Genomic DNA, 16,682 nt, shown 5'->3' on the forward strand with positions numbered 1-16,682 from the left:
GCAAAATTGCTACATTTGGACTGTAGGTGACTGGAAACATCTGGTATGTTCCAACGAATCAAGACACAGTTTGTAATGCATTGCAGGGTATGGCAGAGGTGCAAACCGAATGGGGAAATGGATCCCAGTTGTCAACAAGGCATCTGCATGGTGGTGGTGATGGTTCCATACTGATATCGAGAAAGGACTCATATCCTTCGATTGATGTTAATGAATTGTAATCACCTTCCGCTCTTCATGCACTTTAAGGTTCTTGAGAGGGATGGAATATTCCAGCTGTGTAATACTATGCCTCATCGGGCAGAGGTTGTCCAGAACTGGTATGATGATAATTCCGGAGAGATCCAACGAACGGCCCGGACACCACGTTACCCATCAGGAAATCAGCCGAATACGTATGTCATGTTGTGAAGAGGTCCATATGCACCAATGGTTGCTCTCATGCAAATTCTACGAAACTATGTGAAGCAATTTATGCTACATGGATAAATATCCCTAGCTGTCTTCCGTGGCACATCTACTTTTATCGCTTAGTAACTTAGTAATTGTCCTACCCGAAGAAAGTAATTTTATATCGCTGCTAGCCTTACTTCTGATAAATAATTTGTCACGAATTTACCTCATTTTAATATCGTACCAGAATTATCAACGTACCTGCCGTTAGAATTAACACAATACAAAACTCCATCATACGTGCTTGCTGTCCATAAGTTAAGGAGCCCTTGAAACCATGTGACTAGTGACTCAGTGATAGTCATTCAAGGTATACAGGGAAACTTGACATGGGCAGTGGGTGGCGATGACCATGTGCGGTGTCTCTTCACCGTTAATACGTGGTGTAATGACCTCACGGTGCAATACAGGTTGCACAGTGGCTCCCCATCAAGTGGCGGTAATGCGTCACATTGCAGGACAAGCGACCGTTGGATGTCAACAGCGATCCGTGAGGGTGGTGTTAGGCCTGCAATCCTCCTAGATTGCCCCAAGCATATTCAATCGGATATAAGACCGGGAAATGAGCTGGTCACCGTAGATGAATGATGACGTCATGGAGCAGATACTCGTCCACCGGGCAAGCACTGTTTGGGTGGGGCGTTATCATCCACCGGATTGAACTCACGAAAAGTCGTGCATATTACACTGACTGACAGAGCAAATGCAACACCAAGGAGGAGTGGTTCGAAAGGGATGAAAGTTGGGGAAAAAACAGAGACGGCACGGAAGAATAATTGATGTTTATTTCAAACCGATATGCAGGTTACACAATGCGCACGGCATCGACTCAGTAGGATGTAGGACTACCGCGAGCGGCGATGCACGCAGAAACACGTCGAGGTACAGAGTCAATAAGAGTGCGGATGGTGTCCTGAGGGATGGTTCTGCATTCTCTGTCAACCATTTGCTACAGTTGGTCGTCCGTACGAGGCTGGGGCAGAGTTTGCAAACGGCGTCCAATGAGATCCCACACGTGTTCGATTGGTGAGAGATCCGGAGAGTACGCTGGCCACGGAAGCATCTGTTCACCTCGTAGAGCCTGTTGGGAGATGCGAGCAGTGTGTGGGCGGGCATTATCCTGCTGAAACAGAGCATTGGGCAGCCCCTGAAGGTACGGGAGTGCCACCGACCGCAGCACATGCTGCACGTAGCGGTGTGCATTTAACGTGCCTTGAATACGCACTAGAGGTGACGTGGAATCATACGCAATAGCGCCCCAAACCATGATGCCGCGTTGTCTAGCGGTAGGGCGCTCCACAGTTACTGCCGGATTTGACCTTTCTCCACGCCGACGCCACACTCGTCTGCGGTGACTATCACTGACAGAACAGAAGCGTGACTCATCGGAGAACACGACGTTCCGCCATTCCCTCATCCAAGTCGCTCTAGCCCGGCACCATGCCAGGCGTGCACGTCTATGCTGTGGAGTCAATGGTAGTCTTCTGAGCGGACGCCGGGAGTGCAGGCCTCCTTCAACCAATCGACGGGAAATTGTTCTGGTCGATATTGGAACAGCCAGGGTGTCTTGCACATGCTGAAGAATGGCGGTTGACGTGGCGTGCGGGGCTGCCACCGCTTGGCGGCGGATGCGCCGATCCTCACGTGCTGACGTCACTCGGGCTGCGCCTGGACCCCTCGCACGTGCCACATGTCCCTGCGCCAACCATCTTCGCCACAGGCGCTGCACCATGGACACATCCCTATGGGTATCGGCTGCGATTTGACGAAGCGACCAACCTGCCCTTCTCAGCCCGATCACCATACCCCCCGTAAAGTCGTCTGTCTGCTGGAAATGCCTCCGTTGACGGCGGCCTGGCATTCTTAGCTATACACGTGTCCTGTGGCACACGACAACACGTTCTACAATGACTGTCGGCTGAGAAAACAGGGTACGAAGTGGGCCATTCGCCAACGCCGTGTCCCATTTATCGTTCGCTACGTGCGCAGCACAGCGGCGCATTTCACATCATGAGCATACCTCAGTGACGTCAGTCTACCCTGCAATTGGTATAAAGTTCTGACCACTCCTTCTTGGTGTTGCATTTGCTCTGTCAGTCAGTGTATTTCAGGGTGTCATCCCTGTAGACTGCACCAGAACAGTACCCCTAGGAAGCACGCACAAAGATCTCTGCCCACACTATCGGTTTCAGGCACACTACACAGTCCAGTACAGAGAATACCATGAATGCCACGTTTTTATTTGTTTCCAGCCACAGTTTAGTCCTCACATTTTCACGGTGACCCAATTTTTACTCGGGGATCTTAAAGACGTCTTAACTTATGGACATGAGTTTACACATAAGCAGGGTTAAAAACGAAATAGTATCTTTAGACTTTTTGATATAGAAGTCGACAAAATAAACAATCCAATGATAAACATATTAAGCATGTTCGTGAACTGAACGCACAGCGCACTTTGTTCTACCCGTACAAATCACTGGACTGTCGGAATAGTAAGCCGAGCTTATATTAAAATCAATATGGAAGGTTGTATGTTTCTTTTAGACTATACACTGAATGGAATTAAAATTAAGATGAGGAGGAGTGCAGTGTTGTCATCATCCCACCTAGAAAATGAAAAACAATGTCGCTTCAGCCTTGATGAGCCTTGGCCTGCCAACCTGCTCAGTCCGAAGGCCTGGAGATTGCGCGGTCAACTCAACGAATCATCCCGGCCGTTATTCTTGATTCCTTACACCGGAGATTGTCCTTAAATCAAGATATAATTCACTGCTGCAGGAAATCATTCCAGTTCTCTTTTCTAAATCTGACCGAATATAACAAAAATAAATGGTGTCAGAAGGTATCTGCTACTAGTTGGAAAATATTTTAGTCCTTTCTTTAACATTGTTATGGTCTAATAATTTTCATTATAGTACCTTTGTAATGACCAACAATTAACTTAGTTTATTTTGACTGAATTCGTGCACGACATACTGTAAGTTGATTATTTACTTCCTGTACGTGACATGAATGTGCTGATATCTTAAGTGATATATTGCTGAATTAAAAACGTGTGTCTTTTCTTTCCTTTTGTATGGGCAACGCCATGCATACGTTTTTCTTAAACATAATAATTATGAAATACACCACCGTCATAGAAGCAGTGCATATTCATTAATTCAAATATGCTGTACGTTACTTTCTTCCTAATACGCTTATTTCTTTCAGGGATCAAAGGTTGCGCTGAAGGTGATCCATAAATCAAGAATTGAGTTAACAAGGCCTCTACTGTTGGAACTCAAACGGGTAAGCACACTCCTCGGAAATTTATTTTATATAAACTTTACCTTTAATCGTCGAAAATTGTAACTTTTGATGTGGTTAATTTGGATTGTCGTGCGTTTTTCCAGTTGTCAATATTTAATAACATGATTGACAGACACTTTTCTTGACTCAACACTAATGAAATCTACATTCTCTTGAACTTATCTTCCACAAACTATTTTTCGCTTAACGCACCACGTGCATTATAACATTACCTGCAGGTGTGAGTGTCACGCTGTATACATAAATTATCCATGTTGTATATTACGTTCTACACCAAATATAATCAAAAATACAATTAAACTGGAAGCATAAATTTGAGCCAATAGAAATTGTTGCAAAACCACAAGATTGCTTGTTCTCTCAACGACGGACTATGGAAAGAAATTAAATTCCAGCACAATGAATATGTGTTGATGGTATGTACCGAAAACAGGGAACAGGACTGTGATGTCACTTTCTTAAGGGAAAATCCACTACGGTACTGCAAATGGCAAAATGAAATCGCATAATTTTGACGTCCGCTGAGGGGAGGATTGCCCACGTCATCCCCAATTATTACAAGCATTGCCATTTACCCTTAAAAAGACACGCTTCCTATTACAAAAGTTTCCGGAACACGGACGTTGACATAACCAATTGCAATCGGTACTGTTTCCAGTGGAGCCTGTGTTTTACACGGATACAGTCAAGTTTGAATAAAACCATAGGTTGGTAGGGGCCCCACATCGTAACTGATCGGAGACCTATGCCATTTTTAGGGATTTGTTCTGTACCATTCTCATTCTCACTTCGTCCGACTCTCTGGTTGAATAGTCAGCGTCCTGGCCTTCGGTTCAGAGGGTCCCGGGTTCGATTACCGGCCAGGTCGGGGATTTTAACCTTCATTGGTTAATTCCAATGGCTCGGCGGCTGGGTGTTTGTGCTGTCTCCAACATCCCTGCAAATCACACACCACTCATAACACTATCCTCCACCACAATAACACGCAGTTATCTACACTGGCAGATGCCGCCCACCATCACCGGAGGGTCTGCCTTACAAGGGCTGTACTCAGCTAGAAATAGCCACACGAAAATTAAAATTAATTATTCTCACTTCGTATAAACTGAGCAATCCGTCAGCAGCAAATGTTAGGTGTACTGCATTCCTTTATAGTTATACCACCGAGCTTGACAGCTGCAGTCGCTTAAGTGCGGCCAGTATCCAGTATTCGGGATATAGTAGGTTCGAACCCGACTGTCGGCAGCCCTGAAAATGGTTTTCCGTAGTTCCCCATTTTCACACCAGGCAAATGCTGGGGCTGTACCTTAATTAATGCAACGGCCGCTTCCTTTCCATTCCTAGCCCTTCTCTGTCCCATCGTCGCCATAAGACCTATCTGTGTCGGTGCGACGTGAAGCAACTAGCAAAAAAATATAGTTATACCGGCGCGAAATTCCAGCAGTGTGGTCTGTCTGAATTAGAGGTAACCTTTACAGTACAGGATTTCAGGTATTCCACTGCAAGAAGTAAAATCGATGAGACATAACTGTCCAATTAAACCATGTTTAGCATTTGTTCTTGTGAACTGTTAAAAAGTGTTCTCTCGAATATCGTAAGATAATCATTCTTTTATAATCTGTTTACCCTCCAGGGTTGGCTTTTCTCTCGGACTCAGCGAGGGATCGCACCTCTACCGCCTCAAGGGCAGTGTCCTGGAGCGTGAGACATTACGTCGGGGGATACACCTGGGGATGATTACCAGTGCTATGCTGAACAGAGGCCTTGGTGGGAAATGGCAAGATTTGAAGGGATAGACAAGGAAGAGGGAAGGAAGCGGCCGTGGCCTTAAGTTAGGTACCATCTCGGCATTTGCCTAGAGGAGAACTGGGAAACCACAGAAAACCACTTCCAGGATGGCTGAGGTGGGAATCGAACCCATCTCTACACAGTTGGCCTCCCGAGGCTGAGTGGATCTCGTTCCAGCATGTCGTACCAGTTTTAAAATTTCGTGGCAGAGTCGGTAATCGAACCCGGGCCACCGGGGAGTGGCAGCTAATCACACTAACCACTACACCACAGAGGCGGCCTCATACGATAATATGAAACCAAATTATGTTTCAACCTCATAATGAAGCCTCCATTAGTAAAACCACGAGTATTAAACTACTGAACTATCTGGTGAATACATTTTTACGTTGTTGACAACATGCATTCAATAACTTTACGTCTAAGGTCTGTCTCATTGTTAAGTGTTTAATAACCAATTTACTTTCCAGTATAAGACTACAGTAATCAAAAACTTATTTTAATGTAGTTGACGACAGTGAAAATTTAAAGAAGGATGACGTCAATTTTAATCTGTGATTTAGATAAAATTGAAAAGGATCAGTCATAGTTATCATGTTGAATATGCCAGGTTATCTGTATACTTGCTGCGCTTTAGAAATAATGTACCAGAATGCGGAGGAGTATATTGATAATTCCCATGCTGAATACTACTACTACTATTTAAAAAGGAAACCTCAGAAATCTTTGTAGCAACGCGCCTTTCTCATCCCTTTCACTTTTTCCAATGAGGGAATCACAAAAGTATCCTCCCTTAAGAAACAATACTGCGTATGTGTCAATGCTCTTCGTATCTATTATGTCCCTTAAGAAATGGTCACGCTCTCATCCATATGCGGTTATGCAGTCCATCAGAGCAATTTTCGTTGTGCTCATTTTCCTATGCTGATGTATAAAGAAAAATGAACCTTAAATACATTTTACTGTAGGAGTGTGCAAATTTTACATGCCAACATACGGTACGGTATGGTACTGTGAGGTTAATTTTCATTTAAGAGATGGTATAGGAAAAAAGAACATAACGAACATTGTTCTCATGGACTGCATATCCATATGTGACTGGGAGGCGTGACCAGTCTCAAGGAACAAATGGATATGAAGAGCATTGCGAGATACGCGGTGTTGTTTCTTAAGGAACAGTGTGCTTGTAGTTTTATGTTTCAAGCTTTGAACAATGAAAATCCACAGCCTGCTTCCAGTCATTTGATCGGGTCAGGAATGGAATGAATGAAGCCCCCATCTAGGGGCGAGGATAAGAACTGTGGCGGCTGCCGAAGCCTTTCGCACTCCTTTAGGGCAATGATTAATGAATGAAAAATGAAATGAAACGATATTGGAGAGTGTTGCTCGAATGAAATATGACAGAGAAAACCGGAGTACCAGGAGACAACCCTGACTCATCTCCATTTTTCCTGACACAAATCTCACATGGGGTGACCGGGATTTGAACCGCAGATCCCAGCGGTAAGAAGCCGGCGCGCTGCCGCCTGAGCCATGGAGGATTTAAGATCCAATGTATGAAATTTGAAAATTGCCCAGATATTCAAAATATGTAAGTTATTGGTCTCGACTTTTCAGCCTGTACAACGTTCGGCGCATTGAAGAATACAAATTTTGATACAGTAACTACCATGATATTCGACTTCTATTTCATAGTTAATAGTGAAATGTCTAAAATTACGGAAGTTTCAAGGATGAAAAAATGAGTATACAGTAAATGCGCATATATTTACCATTTCAACCTGCGTTTACATTATCCACGAGATCCACAACAAGCACAAGACATGCCCTTTGACCTAATAACGTATTCACAAAAATTACTGCTCCCTTATATTGTGAAAACACGTCCCTTATCGCAGTAGGATTATACCGGCGTGCCTGCAGGTCAGGGTGATAGGAAAAAGTGTCTGCATCACTGTAATCTTCAAAGTAAGCAAGTTATATAAACTCAGTCAATTGCGGTTTAATTTTCATAAATACTTGTACCTATCGAGTACATTAAATGGTCACATTTTTTAATCAATAGCTCAAACATTTCTAAAATACCTGGTGTGGACCCAGTTGAAACATTGAGTGCAATGTAAGCAGCGATTCTAACGTGCATTCGATCATACAGGTGACAAATATTTTCTTGGGATATGCTACCTCACGCCTACTTGACATGTTCAAGCAAATTTGTAAGAGTAGCCTACGGACGAGTCACACGACTCACCTATCATCGAATCGTATCCATCAGTCCTTGGGAAGGTGGCAAGTCCGGTGATCGTGCCGGCCAACCAAGCCGCTGCACTTCTTACAGAGTACATTACGTGAACCGGCTGTTATCCTGTTTGAACAACACATCCCCTTGCTGCTGAAAGAATTGCAGAAGGACAGAAAGAACAGCATTCTGCTCGTACCAGGTACTTGCCAGCGTTCTAATCACAAACATCAAAGGTAAACCACTATATTGTAGCTTATCGTGCCCGATACCATAATACCTGGAGTGGGTTCAGTGTGTACTGGACGAAGGTGCTCTATGAGAAGGTCCTAACCAGATCTAGATCGTACGCACGAATGACCCTCACTTGCGTTTAGGCGGAATCTGTTAAGCCTATTGTACGTCATTCCATCCTCCAGAAAATCCTCTTACGGGATAATGGATCCGTGCACGTCGCTGCACAACCGAGGCGGCACGTCTAATTCTCGGAAAGGATCATCTATAAACGCGAAAGGCCACAGTTTGGCTATTATCAAACTAGATCAGTTACTTGTAGTTAGCACGAGTGATCCTTTATGGCGTGAACTCTGCTCGTAGTAGGGCCCGCACGTCTGCACGACACTGAGCTTTACGGCAGCTTTTAAATGTGTACACTCCAGAAGCTATGCCACGTCACTTGTTGAAACCATTATCACTGCATGTACTATATGGCATAAGCTGTCACATCGAAAATGACATCGTCTTTTAAGGTGTTATGATTACTTTTGCGGAGTGCATATTCAAAGGATGTTTATATGTTTGAGAAGTATTAGTTTTTTGCCAGATGTTGTTTTGTGTTATTAGGAAATATATCAATGAAAAGGTGCATTCATGCAGGAAATTTCATATTACTGGGACGAATTTTTGAATCACATGTCCATTTCCTTCTATGTCGGTAAAAAAGTACAGAATTCCATTCTTATGTTGAGATATAAGCAATAGGCTTCAGATATATTTTAATTAACTGTAGAAATTCAAGGTTGACCAGCTGAAATGTATTTCGAAAAATCTGAACATCGATATTGACAATATTTTTTATGGCAATATAGCAAACATGCCATTTTTCTTAGAAATAGTTTCATTTTACACGGACGTAATCGTGCGTGTGACTATTATGCAGCAGCATAATGACATTGAATACGAATTATTGTACTACTTTTCTTTTTCAATTTTCTTGGTGATTTAGATCTAATCAATATTTCTTTAATTAGGTGAATCGTTCGAAAATACCTCACTACATTTGATATACAAATTTAATAATGTATGACAGGTATAAATTGAACCGTTCTTCTCCGAAGTCTGAATAGGGAACCCTTCAAATAATAATAATAATAAAAATAATATTAATAATAATAATAATAATAATAATAATAATAATAATAATGCCGCCTCTGTGGTGTAGTGGTTAGCGTGATTAGCTGCCACCCCCGGAGGTCCGGGTTCGATTCCCGGCTCTGCCACGAAATTTGAAAAGTGGTACGAGGGCTGGAACGGGGCCACTCAGCCTCGGGAGGTCAACTGAGTAGAGGTGGGTTCGATTCCCACCTCAGCCATCCTGGAAGTGGTTTTCCGTGGTTTCCCACTTCTCCTCCAGGCGAATGCCGGGATGGTACCTACCTTAAGGCCACGGCCGCTTCCTTCCCTCTTCCTTGCCTATCCCTTCCAATCTTCCCATCCCTCCACAAGGCCCCTGTTCAGCATAGCAGGTGAGGCCGCCTGGGCGAGGTACTGGTCATACTCCCCAGTTGTATCCGCCGACCAAGAGTCTGAAGTTCCAGGACACTACCCTTGAGGCGGTAGAGGTGGGATCCCTCGCTCAGTCCGAGGGAAAAACCGAACCTGGAGGGTAAACAGATGATGATGATGATGATGATAATAATAATAATAATAATAATAATAATAATAATAATAATAATAATAATAATAATAATAATAATAATAATTGTTACGGAGTTATCCGTGGTAGTTAGAGGTGAAAGAAGGTGCTGGGATGAATAGGTCTCAATGTACGAAATTAAAGTTAATTTAAAATTTAACAAGGTTATATTTTCTTTTTAAGATCAAGAAATAACAAATATAACAGGTACTCAGTAGCCTTGCAACCAATCGAGCATGTACAATTACAATGTTACAGGATTTGGACTACGAGAGCAAGACACATAATTCTTGAGCAATTAGCCCAACTTTAGCCAGATACCAGGTTTGACAAAGGGGCAGAAAACCGCAATCATGCCCAGGAGCTCTTGCTCCCAATTACACAGTAAAGCCTCCTCGAGGCACGCAGAAACAATTTTTTTGGGGGAAGAGCAACCCGCTCTCAAAGTTCCAGACTATCAAAGGCCACACCAAACTCCACCTTCAAGTTAACCTCCAAGCACATGAAAACAGGGGTAAAAATACCCAACCTACTGAGGCCTACTCAATAAAGAAACAGGAAAATTACATGGCCTCCAAAATACCAACTTGAGAGGAGGCGTCCTTGCACTCCTAATACACTTTATTTAAAACCTATTTGGCACTAGGCCGCATATGCAAGGGCTAATCCCATACTAAAGAGGTGACACGATAGGAAAACTTATTACATTACGAAACTAAGAAAAATAGTTGAGAAAACGTAGTCACCTCAAAAACAATATGGAAGGGAGCTCGAGAGGGTTAGGCACTCTCTATCCCAATTTGTAGTTTAAAGAGATAGAATTTATACCACGAGACTTTTACATTTTAGAGGAAAGTTACATGGTAAGAGGTATCGAACCTGCCCCGTGAATTAAACTGCTGAGCTAGCAAGAAAAGAAGTTATTAGAAGGCCATTACCTTATTGAAGAACTGCTGCCCGACGAAAGAGGCGCTTCCCGCCCCCTGCTACATAATTTACACAATGATAGATGTTATTGAAATGGCGAGGAGACCAGAAAATCAGCAGTTTACATACCCTCGTGGAACATTCGAGACCTTTCATGAATGATAGGACACACCCACAGCAGTTTATTGGTTACAGAACACAGTTACAGAGCAGTTTGGGGAAGAAAGCCCCGATTGGCCGAAAATTAATTTAAGAAATTCGGGATTGGCTACTTTCAAAACTGGCAGAAAGAAAAGGGTTATACAGCCAACCTAAACAATGACTGAAAGAAATTTAACAAAGACCAAACTTATGCATACTAAAATTCTTCAAAAAAAGTTATTTCACTTCGCACTAGGGTGCACCGTTGTATTTCTTCAGTAGTGCCATCTAGAAGAGAATGTTCACACTTCTCACTACAGAGAAAACAAAAATAAATCGAAAAAGACACAGTTCAGAACTCTTCAAAATTTACAGATAGCGACATCTTCTGATAACCTGTAGAATTAACATGGTTGTTAAGAGTTCAGGCTTCCTCCAGTAGAGGAGTTTCACCTGGCGCAAAGTTTGAATTAGCGGCGCGGAGGTGTACCGCCTGGTACAGGCCTCCCCCCCCCCAAAAGTCCCTCCAAAGGGGAACACAGAAGAACATAAACTTTTGTTTTAAAACAAGGTCCAAGTTATGCTGTTGAAATAGAAATTAATTGCAGAAGGATTTACAAACAAGTTTTCTTAAAATGATTGGATCCAGTTTCAAAATTTCTTTGTAGTAACTTTTGAAGGAATGTCTTTATGCTTGTAGAAGTTGAATTCAGAAGGAAAAACTTTTAATACTTGAAAGTGAAGAAAAAGTTTCTAAGTCCACCAAATATTGCTGTTGAATTCAAAAATGTAGTAATTGTTGATATTAAATGTCCATGTAACTGATTAAGTACATTCAATGTCGATTAAGCTTGACGGCCAGACCAGCCGCCGCTGCTTGTATCCAGAGGAGACCGCTCGGACCCCTCAAGTACCCTGAGATACCGCTCGCCCGCACTATGAGAGGAGTAGTGGAGTTGAAGCACGCCGCGCCCGCGGCGAACATACAGGTCGCGGGCAAGTTGCAGGTTGTGCGCCGCACATCAGCCTTGGCCGGGAGGAGGACTCCGGCTCGCCGTACACTGGTTGGCCTCACTGGAGAGGGGCGGGCCCATACCCCACCTCAGTGGCGGTACGGCGCCGCGCTGCTGTGGGGGCACTGAAACATTAAGATCTTGGCGGCAGAATTTTGTTGGACCAGAATGATTTTAGGGTACATTCATTGTGGTGGAACTGAGGGGCCAGCGGCGTGGAAATATTTGTTTCATTGAAATAGCCACTGTTTTATGTTAGCAGGAGACGGGAGCATGGTAATGGCCAAGGCAAGGACAGAATGTCAGTTTAACTGGTCGGGGAAGGTGTACAATAAATGCTTAAGTACAAAGAACCTGACTCCAAGGGCAGAAGGCCTCAAAATGCAACCAAAAAAATATAACCTACCGAATTGTTTCAAAAATGTTAAAGCAAATTTAAAATCAGCTACGTTAGCGCGGAAGCTACACAGGTTTCACCTGCGCCAGGTGAACCCTAAATATCCTCTCGGTGGCTGGATTGCTTAATAACAACGTAACCGGCGTAAGAAAATCAAGGATTATGCACGGCCCATGAAATCTGGGGGCAAGCTTGCCCGCGGGAACAAAATTCTTCACCATCACCTGGTCGCCTACCTTCAAATTGGTGGGTCTCCTTCCACGATCATATCTTTCCCTAACCTTTTCATGAGACACTTTCAGATTGGCTTTAGCCTTCTTCCAGAGATCTTTAATATGATCTGGATCTATTGTCTCGGGTAGAATGTCACTCAGAGACCAGGGGTTAGAGAGCGGCGTGTTGGGAACAAACTTGAATATCAGAGAAGCTGGAGTAAATTTATGTGATTCATAAACCGCCGAATTCAGAGCGAAAGCTAACCAATGCAGGGACGTGTCCCACCTGGAATGGTCTTCATGATGATAAGCAATAAGAGCCGACCTTAGGTTACGATTGACTCTTTCGGCAAGAGATGGTTGGGGATAATAAGCAGAAGTAGTCACATGATTTATGGACAGATCAAAACAGAATTTACGAAATAGATTGGATGTGAAAGACACAATATATTGACACGGACCAAAAGAAGCAAAGATTGAATTTAAACAAGTAATGGTGGACTGAGCTTAGTTGGGAATAACCAAGAAAATCTTGTAAAACCATCTACCCATACGAGGATGAACTTGTTGGCATTCCCCTTTGACTGGGGGAAGGGTCCTACGTAATCAATGTAGAGACGTTCCATGGGGCGCGATGCTTGATGAGAAGACAAAAGGCCTACCTTGGTAGACATGGTGGGTTTACTAAGCAAGCAAGATTTACAAGCCTTTAATAGTTCACGAATTTCACCGTCCATACCCTTCCAGATAAACATCTCACGGATTTTTTCACGGGTTTTAAAGATGCCTAAATGCCGCCCTAATGGGGTCTCATGATAGTACTTGAAGATCATTGGTACAAGAACAGCTGGAACTACAACTTTCATCATCTGATCATGCTTCGAAGGGCAACATAAAACACCATTCCTCAGTACATAAGGGACAACATGTTCCCCAGAAGAAAGGGTTTCCATGATCGGAGCCAGCGTTGGATCTTCTCGTTGATATTTCTCAGTATCCCTAAAGAGCATGGGAGCATATGTTAAGATGGCATTAACCTCAGATAGCATGGACTCGGGAGGTGATGAACTATCGACCGATTCATGGGTCGCGCCGTCATTGGAAAACATACGGCTGAGTCCGTCTGCGACAACATTTTCAGTACCTCTGATATTCCTAACGTCAAATTGGAAGGCAGAAATTGGGATGGCCCACCGGGCTATACGACCAGTACGACGCGGCCTACCTAAGACCCAGCTTAAGGCTTCATTATCAGTCTCCAGGTCGAATTTGACATGTTCCAGATAGAGACGGAACTTTTCTAAGGCAAATAAGACTGCCAAACCTTCGAGCTCATACATGGAATACTTGGCTTCTTGTGCCGATAGGGTCCTAGATGCATAGGCAATGGGGCGCCTCCCTAGTTCAGTCTCTTTAAGAAGGACTGCAGCTACCGCAGACGACGACGCGTCGGTTTGGACGATGAATTTCTTCGAGAAATCTGGCATAGCAAGGACAGGGGCATTACAAAGAGCTAATTTCAGGTCTTCAAAAGCGGCTTGTTGCGAAGGCCCCCACTCGAATTTTATGCCTTTCCTACGAAGAAGGTTCAAGGGCGCCGCTCTATTAGCGAAGTTAGGAATAAATCTCCTGAAGAAATTCACCATACCAATGAATCTGGCAATACCTTTGATGTCCTTGGGAGGCTTGAAATTACGGATGGCCTGTGTTCTAGAGTGATCGACTGCGACACCATCGGGCGAGACAATATGCCCTAGGAATGACATAGAGGGTTTAGCGAAGGCGACCTTGGACAATTTCACAGTTAACCCAGCTTTACAAAGGCGATTGAGAACTTCTCGCAGATGGTCTAGGTGTTCTTCGAATGTTTCCGTAAATACGACGACATCATCCAGATAGTGGTACAAGTACTCAAATTTGATGTCGGAGAAGACCCTATCTAGTAGCCTCGTAAGCACATCTGCTCCGGTGGGGAGCCCGAAAGGCACGCGGTTGTATTCATACAAATTCCAATCCGTGGCAAACGCTGTAAGATGTTTGGATTCTTCAGCCAGAGGAATTTGATTATAGGCCTGATTTAGATCCAAGATGGTGAAGAACTTAGCTTTGCGAAACCTTGAAAAACAAGAACGAAGGTCAGGAAGGGGCACAGATTGTAACACCACCTTCCGATTGAGAGCCCTATAATCAATGACAGGCCTGAAGCCACCTTGGGTTTTCGGGACTAGAAAAATAGGCGAAGAATACGCCGACTTAGAGGGCCTAATAATACCATCCTTTAACATTTGATCGATGATTTCTTTCAATGCCTTCATTTTAGGTGGAGATAGCCTATAAGGTGGAAAACGGACAGGAATCGAATCCGTGACCTCAATTTTGTATTCGATCAGGTCAGTAACACGAAGAGTATCCGAGAACACATCTGGAAACGACTGACACAACTTACGAAGACTGTCAGCCTGCTCCTCAGTTAGATGTCTAAGATCTAAGAACATCTCATCCTGGGTAGGCGAAATAGAGGAACATGGTGCAGAATTACATTTCAATAACGGGATTTTACAATTAGAAGCAAATTTGAAAGTGCACGACCTACTCTGAAGATCGAGCACAAGACCAGTATGGGACATGAAGTCGGCTCCCAATATAATGGGGCAAGACAAATGCTTAGCCACAAACAATTTAACATTCCAAGTAAATTTAGAAATACGAATTTTGGCTTTTAAGGGAACCTGAAATTTCTAATGGAGATGAATTAGCCGAAACATATTGAACAGAAGATGAGCAATAGTCAGGAAGTTTACAGATAGATTTCAATTTCGAATACCATTCAGCCGAAATAATAGAACAAACACTGCCTGAATCTAAAAGAGTAGTTATAGGCTCATTATTCACCTCAATTTTAAGAAAAGGCACAGGTGCGGGAGAATCCGCCGCAATCCTAAGACATTCTTTGGGACCTTCGAAAGATAAATTTGAAGACAGAGTTTTCCCTGAATTTTCGATATGTTTACTTGGTTCTGAGCCTCGGGAAGAGGGGTTAGCCGATTCAGCCGAAGCCCCTAGTCACTTATTATTATTGGCTTTGGTGGAAGTTGCACCAGAAGTTGAGCAGGAGAGGGTGCTATTAGAATTTGGGCAATTCTTGGCGATATGTGAGAAAGCCCCACATTTAAAACAGCCTTGTGATGAACCTGCTCCATTATTTGCCCTACTAGATTTGACCAATGGACATTTATTGCGAAGATGGTCAGGCAACCCGCAAGCATAACATTTACGGGGTGTGACTGGTCGGCGAGGTGGAGGCCGGGGATTACTAAAAGAAGGAGGGGGTTCTTTCGCGACACGCAAGGTATCGGAGTATCTAACTCCTTCGGCGGAGACGGCCATAGCCTCTAACTCGGCAAAAGTTTGCGGACGCGACGCAAAACACAAGTATGATCTGTAAGATGGAGAAATGCCTTTCACAATGGCCTGTGCAATCTGATCTTCAGGGAAGTGGAGAGCAAACACCCTGGTATAGAATTTAATGTCTTGTATGAAATCAGCAAGATTTTCATCCAGTCTCTGTACTCGATAATAGTACTTCTGAATCAGAGATGACCTCGCACGAGCAGGGATGAAATTTGCAAGGAGGTCTGCATGAAAATCTTCAATAGATGACTGTTCCGCTATTGCCCTAACAATTTTGTCCGTGAGAACACCAGTTGCATAGGGATAAATTATCTGCAAAATTTGACATGGAGAAAGAGAAAAAACAAGAGCATGGTCCTAAAATTCAACAAAAAACCTTAAGAATGAAATAACTTCACTGGTAGAGTTAACCGAAAACTTAGAAAAACCTCCGGGCAACATTGCTAATGTATGAGGTAAGCTGCTGAACCCGGGTGACATAGTAGGTAAAGGTTTAAGTGGCAAGGAAGCTAATTCAGAACGTACATTATTCAATGAGGTACGTCGTTCAGATTCATGGTCTAATGCGGCAGAGGTTTGTTGAACTCCTATCGATTTAGTACTTTCTTCCCCGGTGGGAGAACGGTCTTCGCTGACTACGTTTACCGTAGCGGGTTGGTCGGTTTTGGGAGGAACCTCCCCAGTTAACAATTGGGTAACCTTACTGGACAATTCAGAAAGATTTTCAAGAACAACGTTAGCTTCCTTCCTCTGAACGTCATTCAACTTCAGAGACAACAGATCGTTAACTCTATTAGAAAAATGAAATAACCTGGCTTGCACACGTTTAATTTGATTAGGAGAAGGGTCATTTTCTTCAAAAAAAGGTAAT

At 43.5% G+C, this 16,682-nt stretch overlaps 1 protein-coding gene across 1 annotated transcript in view; it reads left to right on the plus strand.

Moving 5' to 3' along the window:
• LOC136864181 (atrial natriuretic peptide receptor 1) overlaps nt 1-16,682 on the plus strand; it is a 2,019,422-nt gene that overhangs the window by 1,533,582 nt on the left and 469,158 nt on the right. The window contains exon 10 of the mRNA XM_068226191.1: nt 3,667-3,744. Within this exon, the coding sequence (XP_068082292.1) occupies nt 3,667-3,744 (78 nt within the window). The remainder of the gene's footprint in view (nt 1-3,666; nt 3,745-16,682) is intronic.

This window comes from Anabrus simplex, chromosome 2, assembly GCF_040414725.1.
Source record: "Anabrus simplex isolate iqAnaSimp1 chromosome 2, ASM4041472v1, whole genome shotgun sequence".
NCBI classification, from domain to species: Eukaryota; Metazoa; Arthropoda; class Insecta; order Orthoptera; family Tettigoniidae; genus Anabrus; species Anabrus simplex.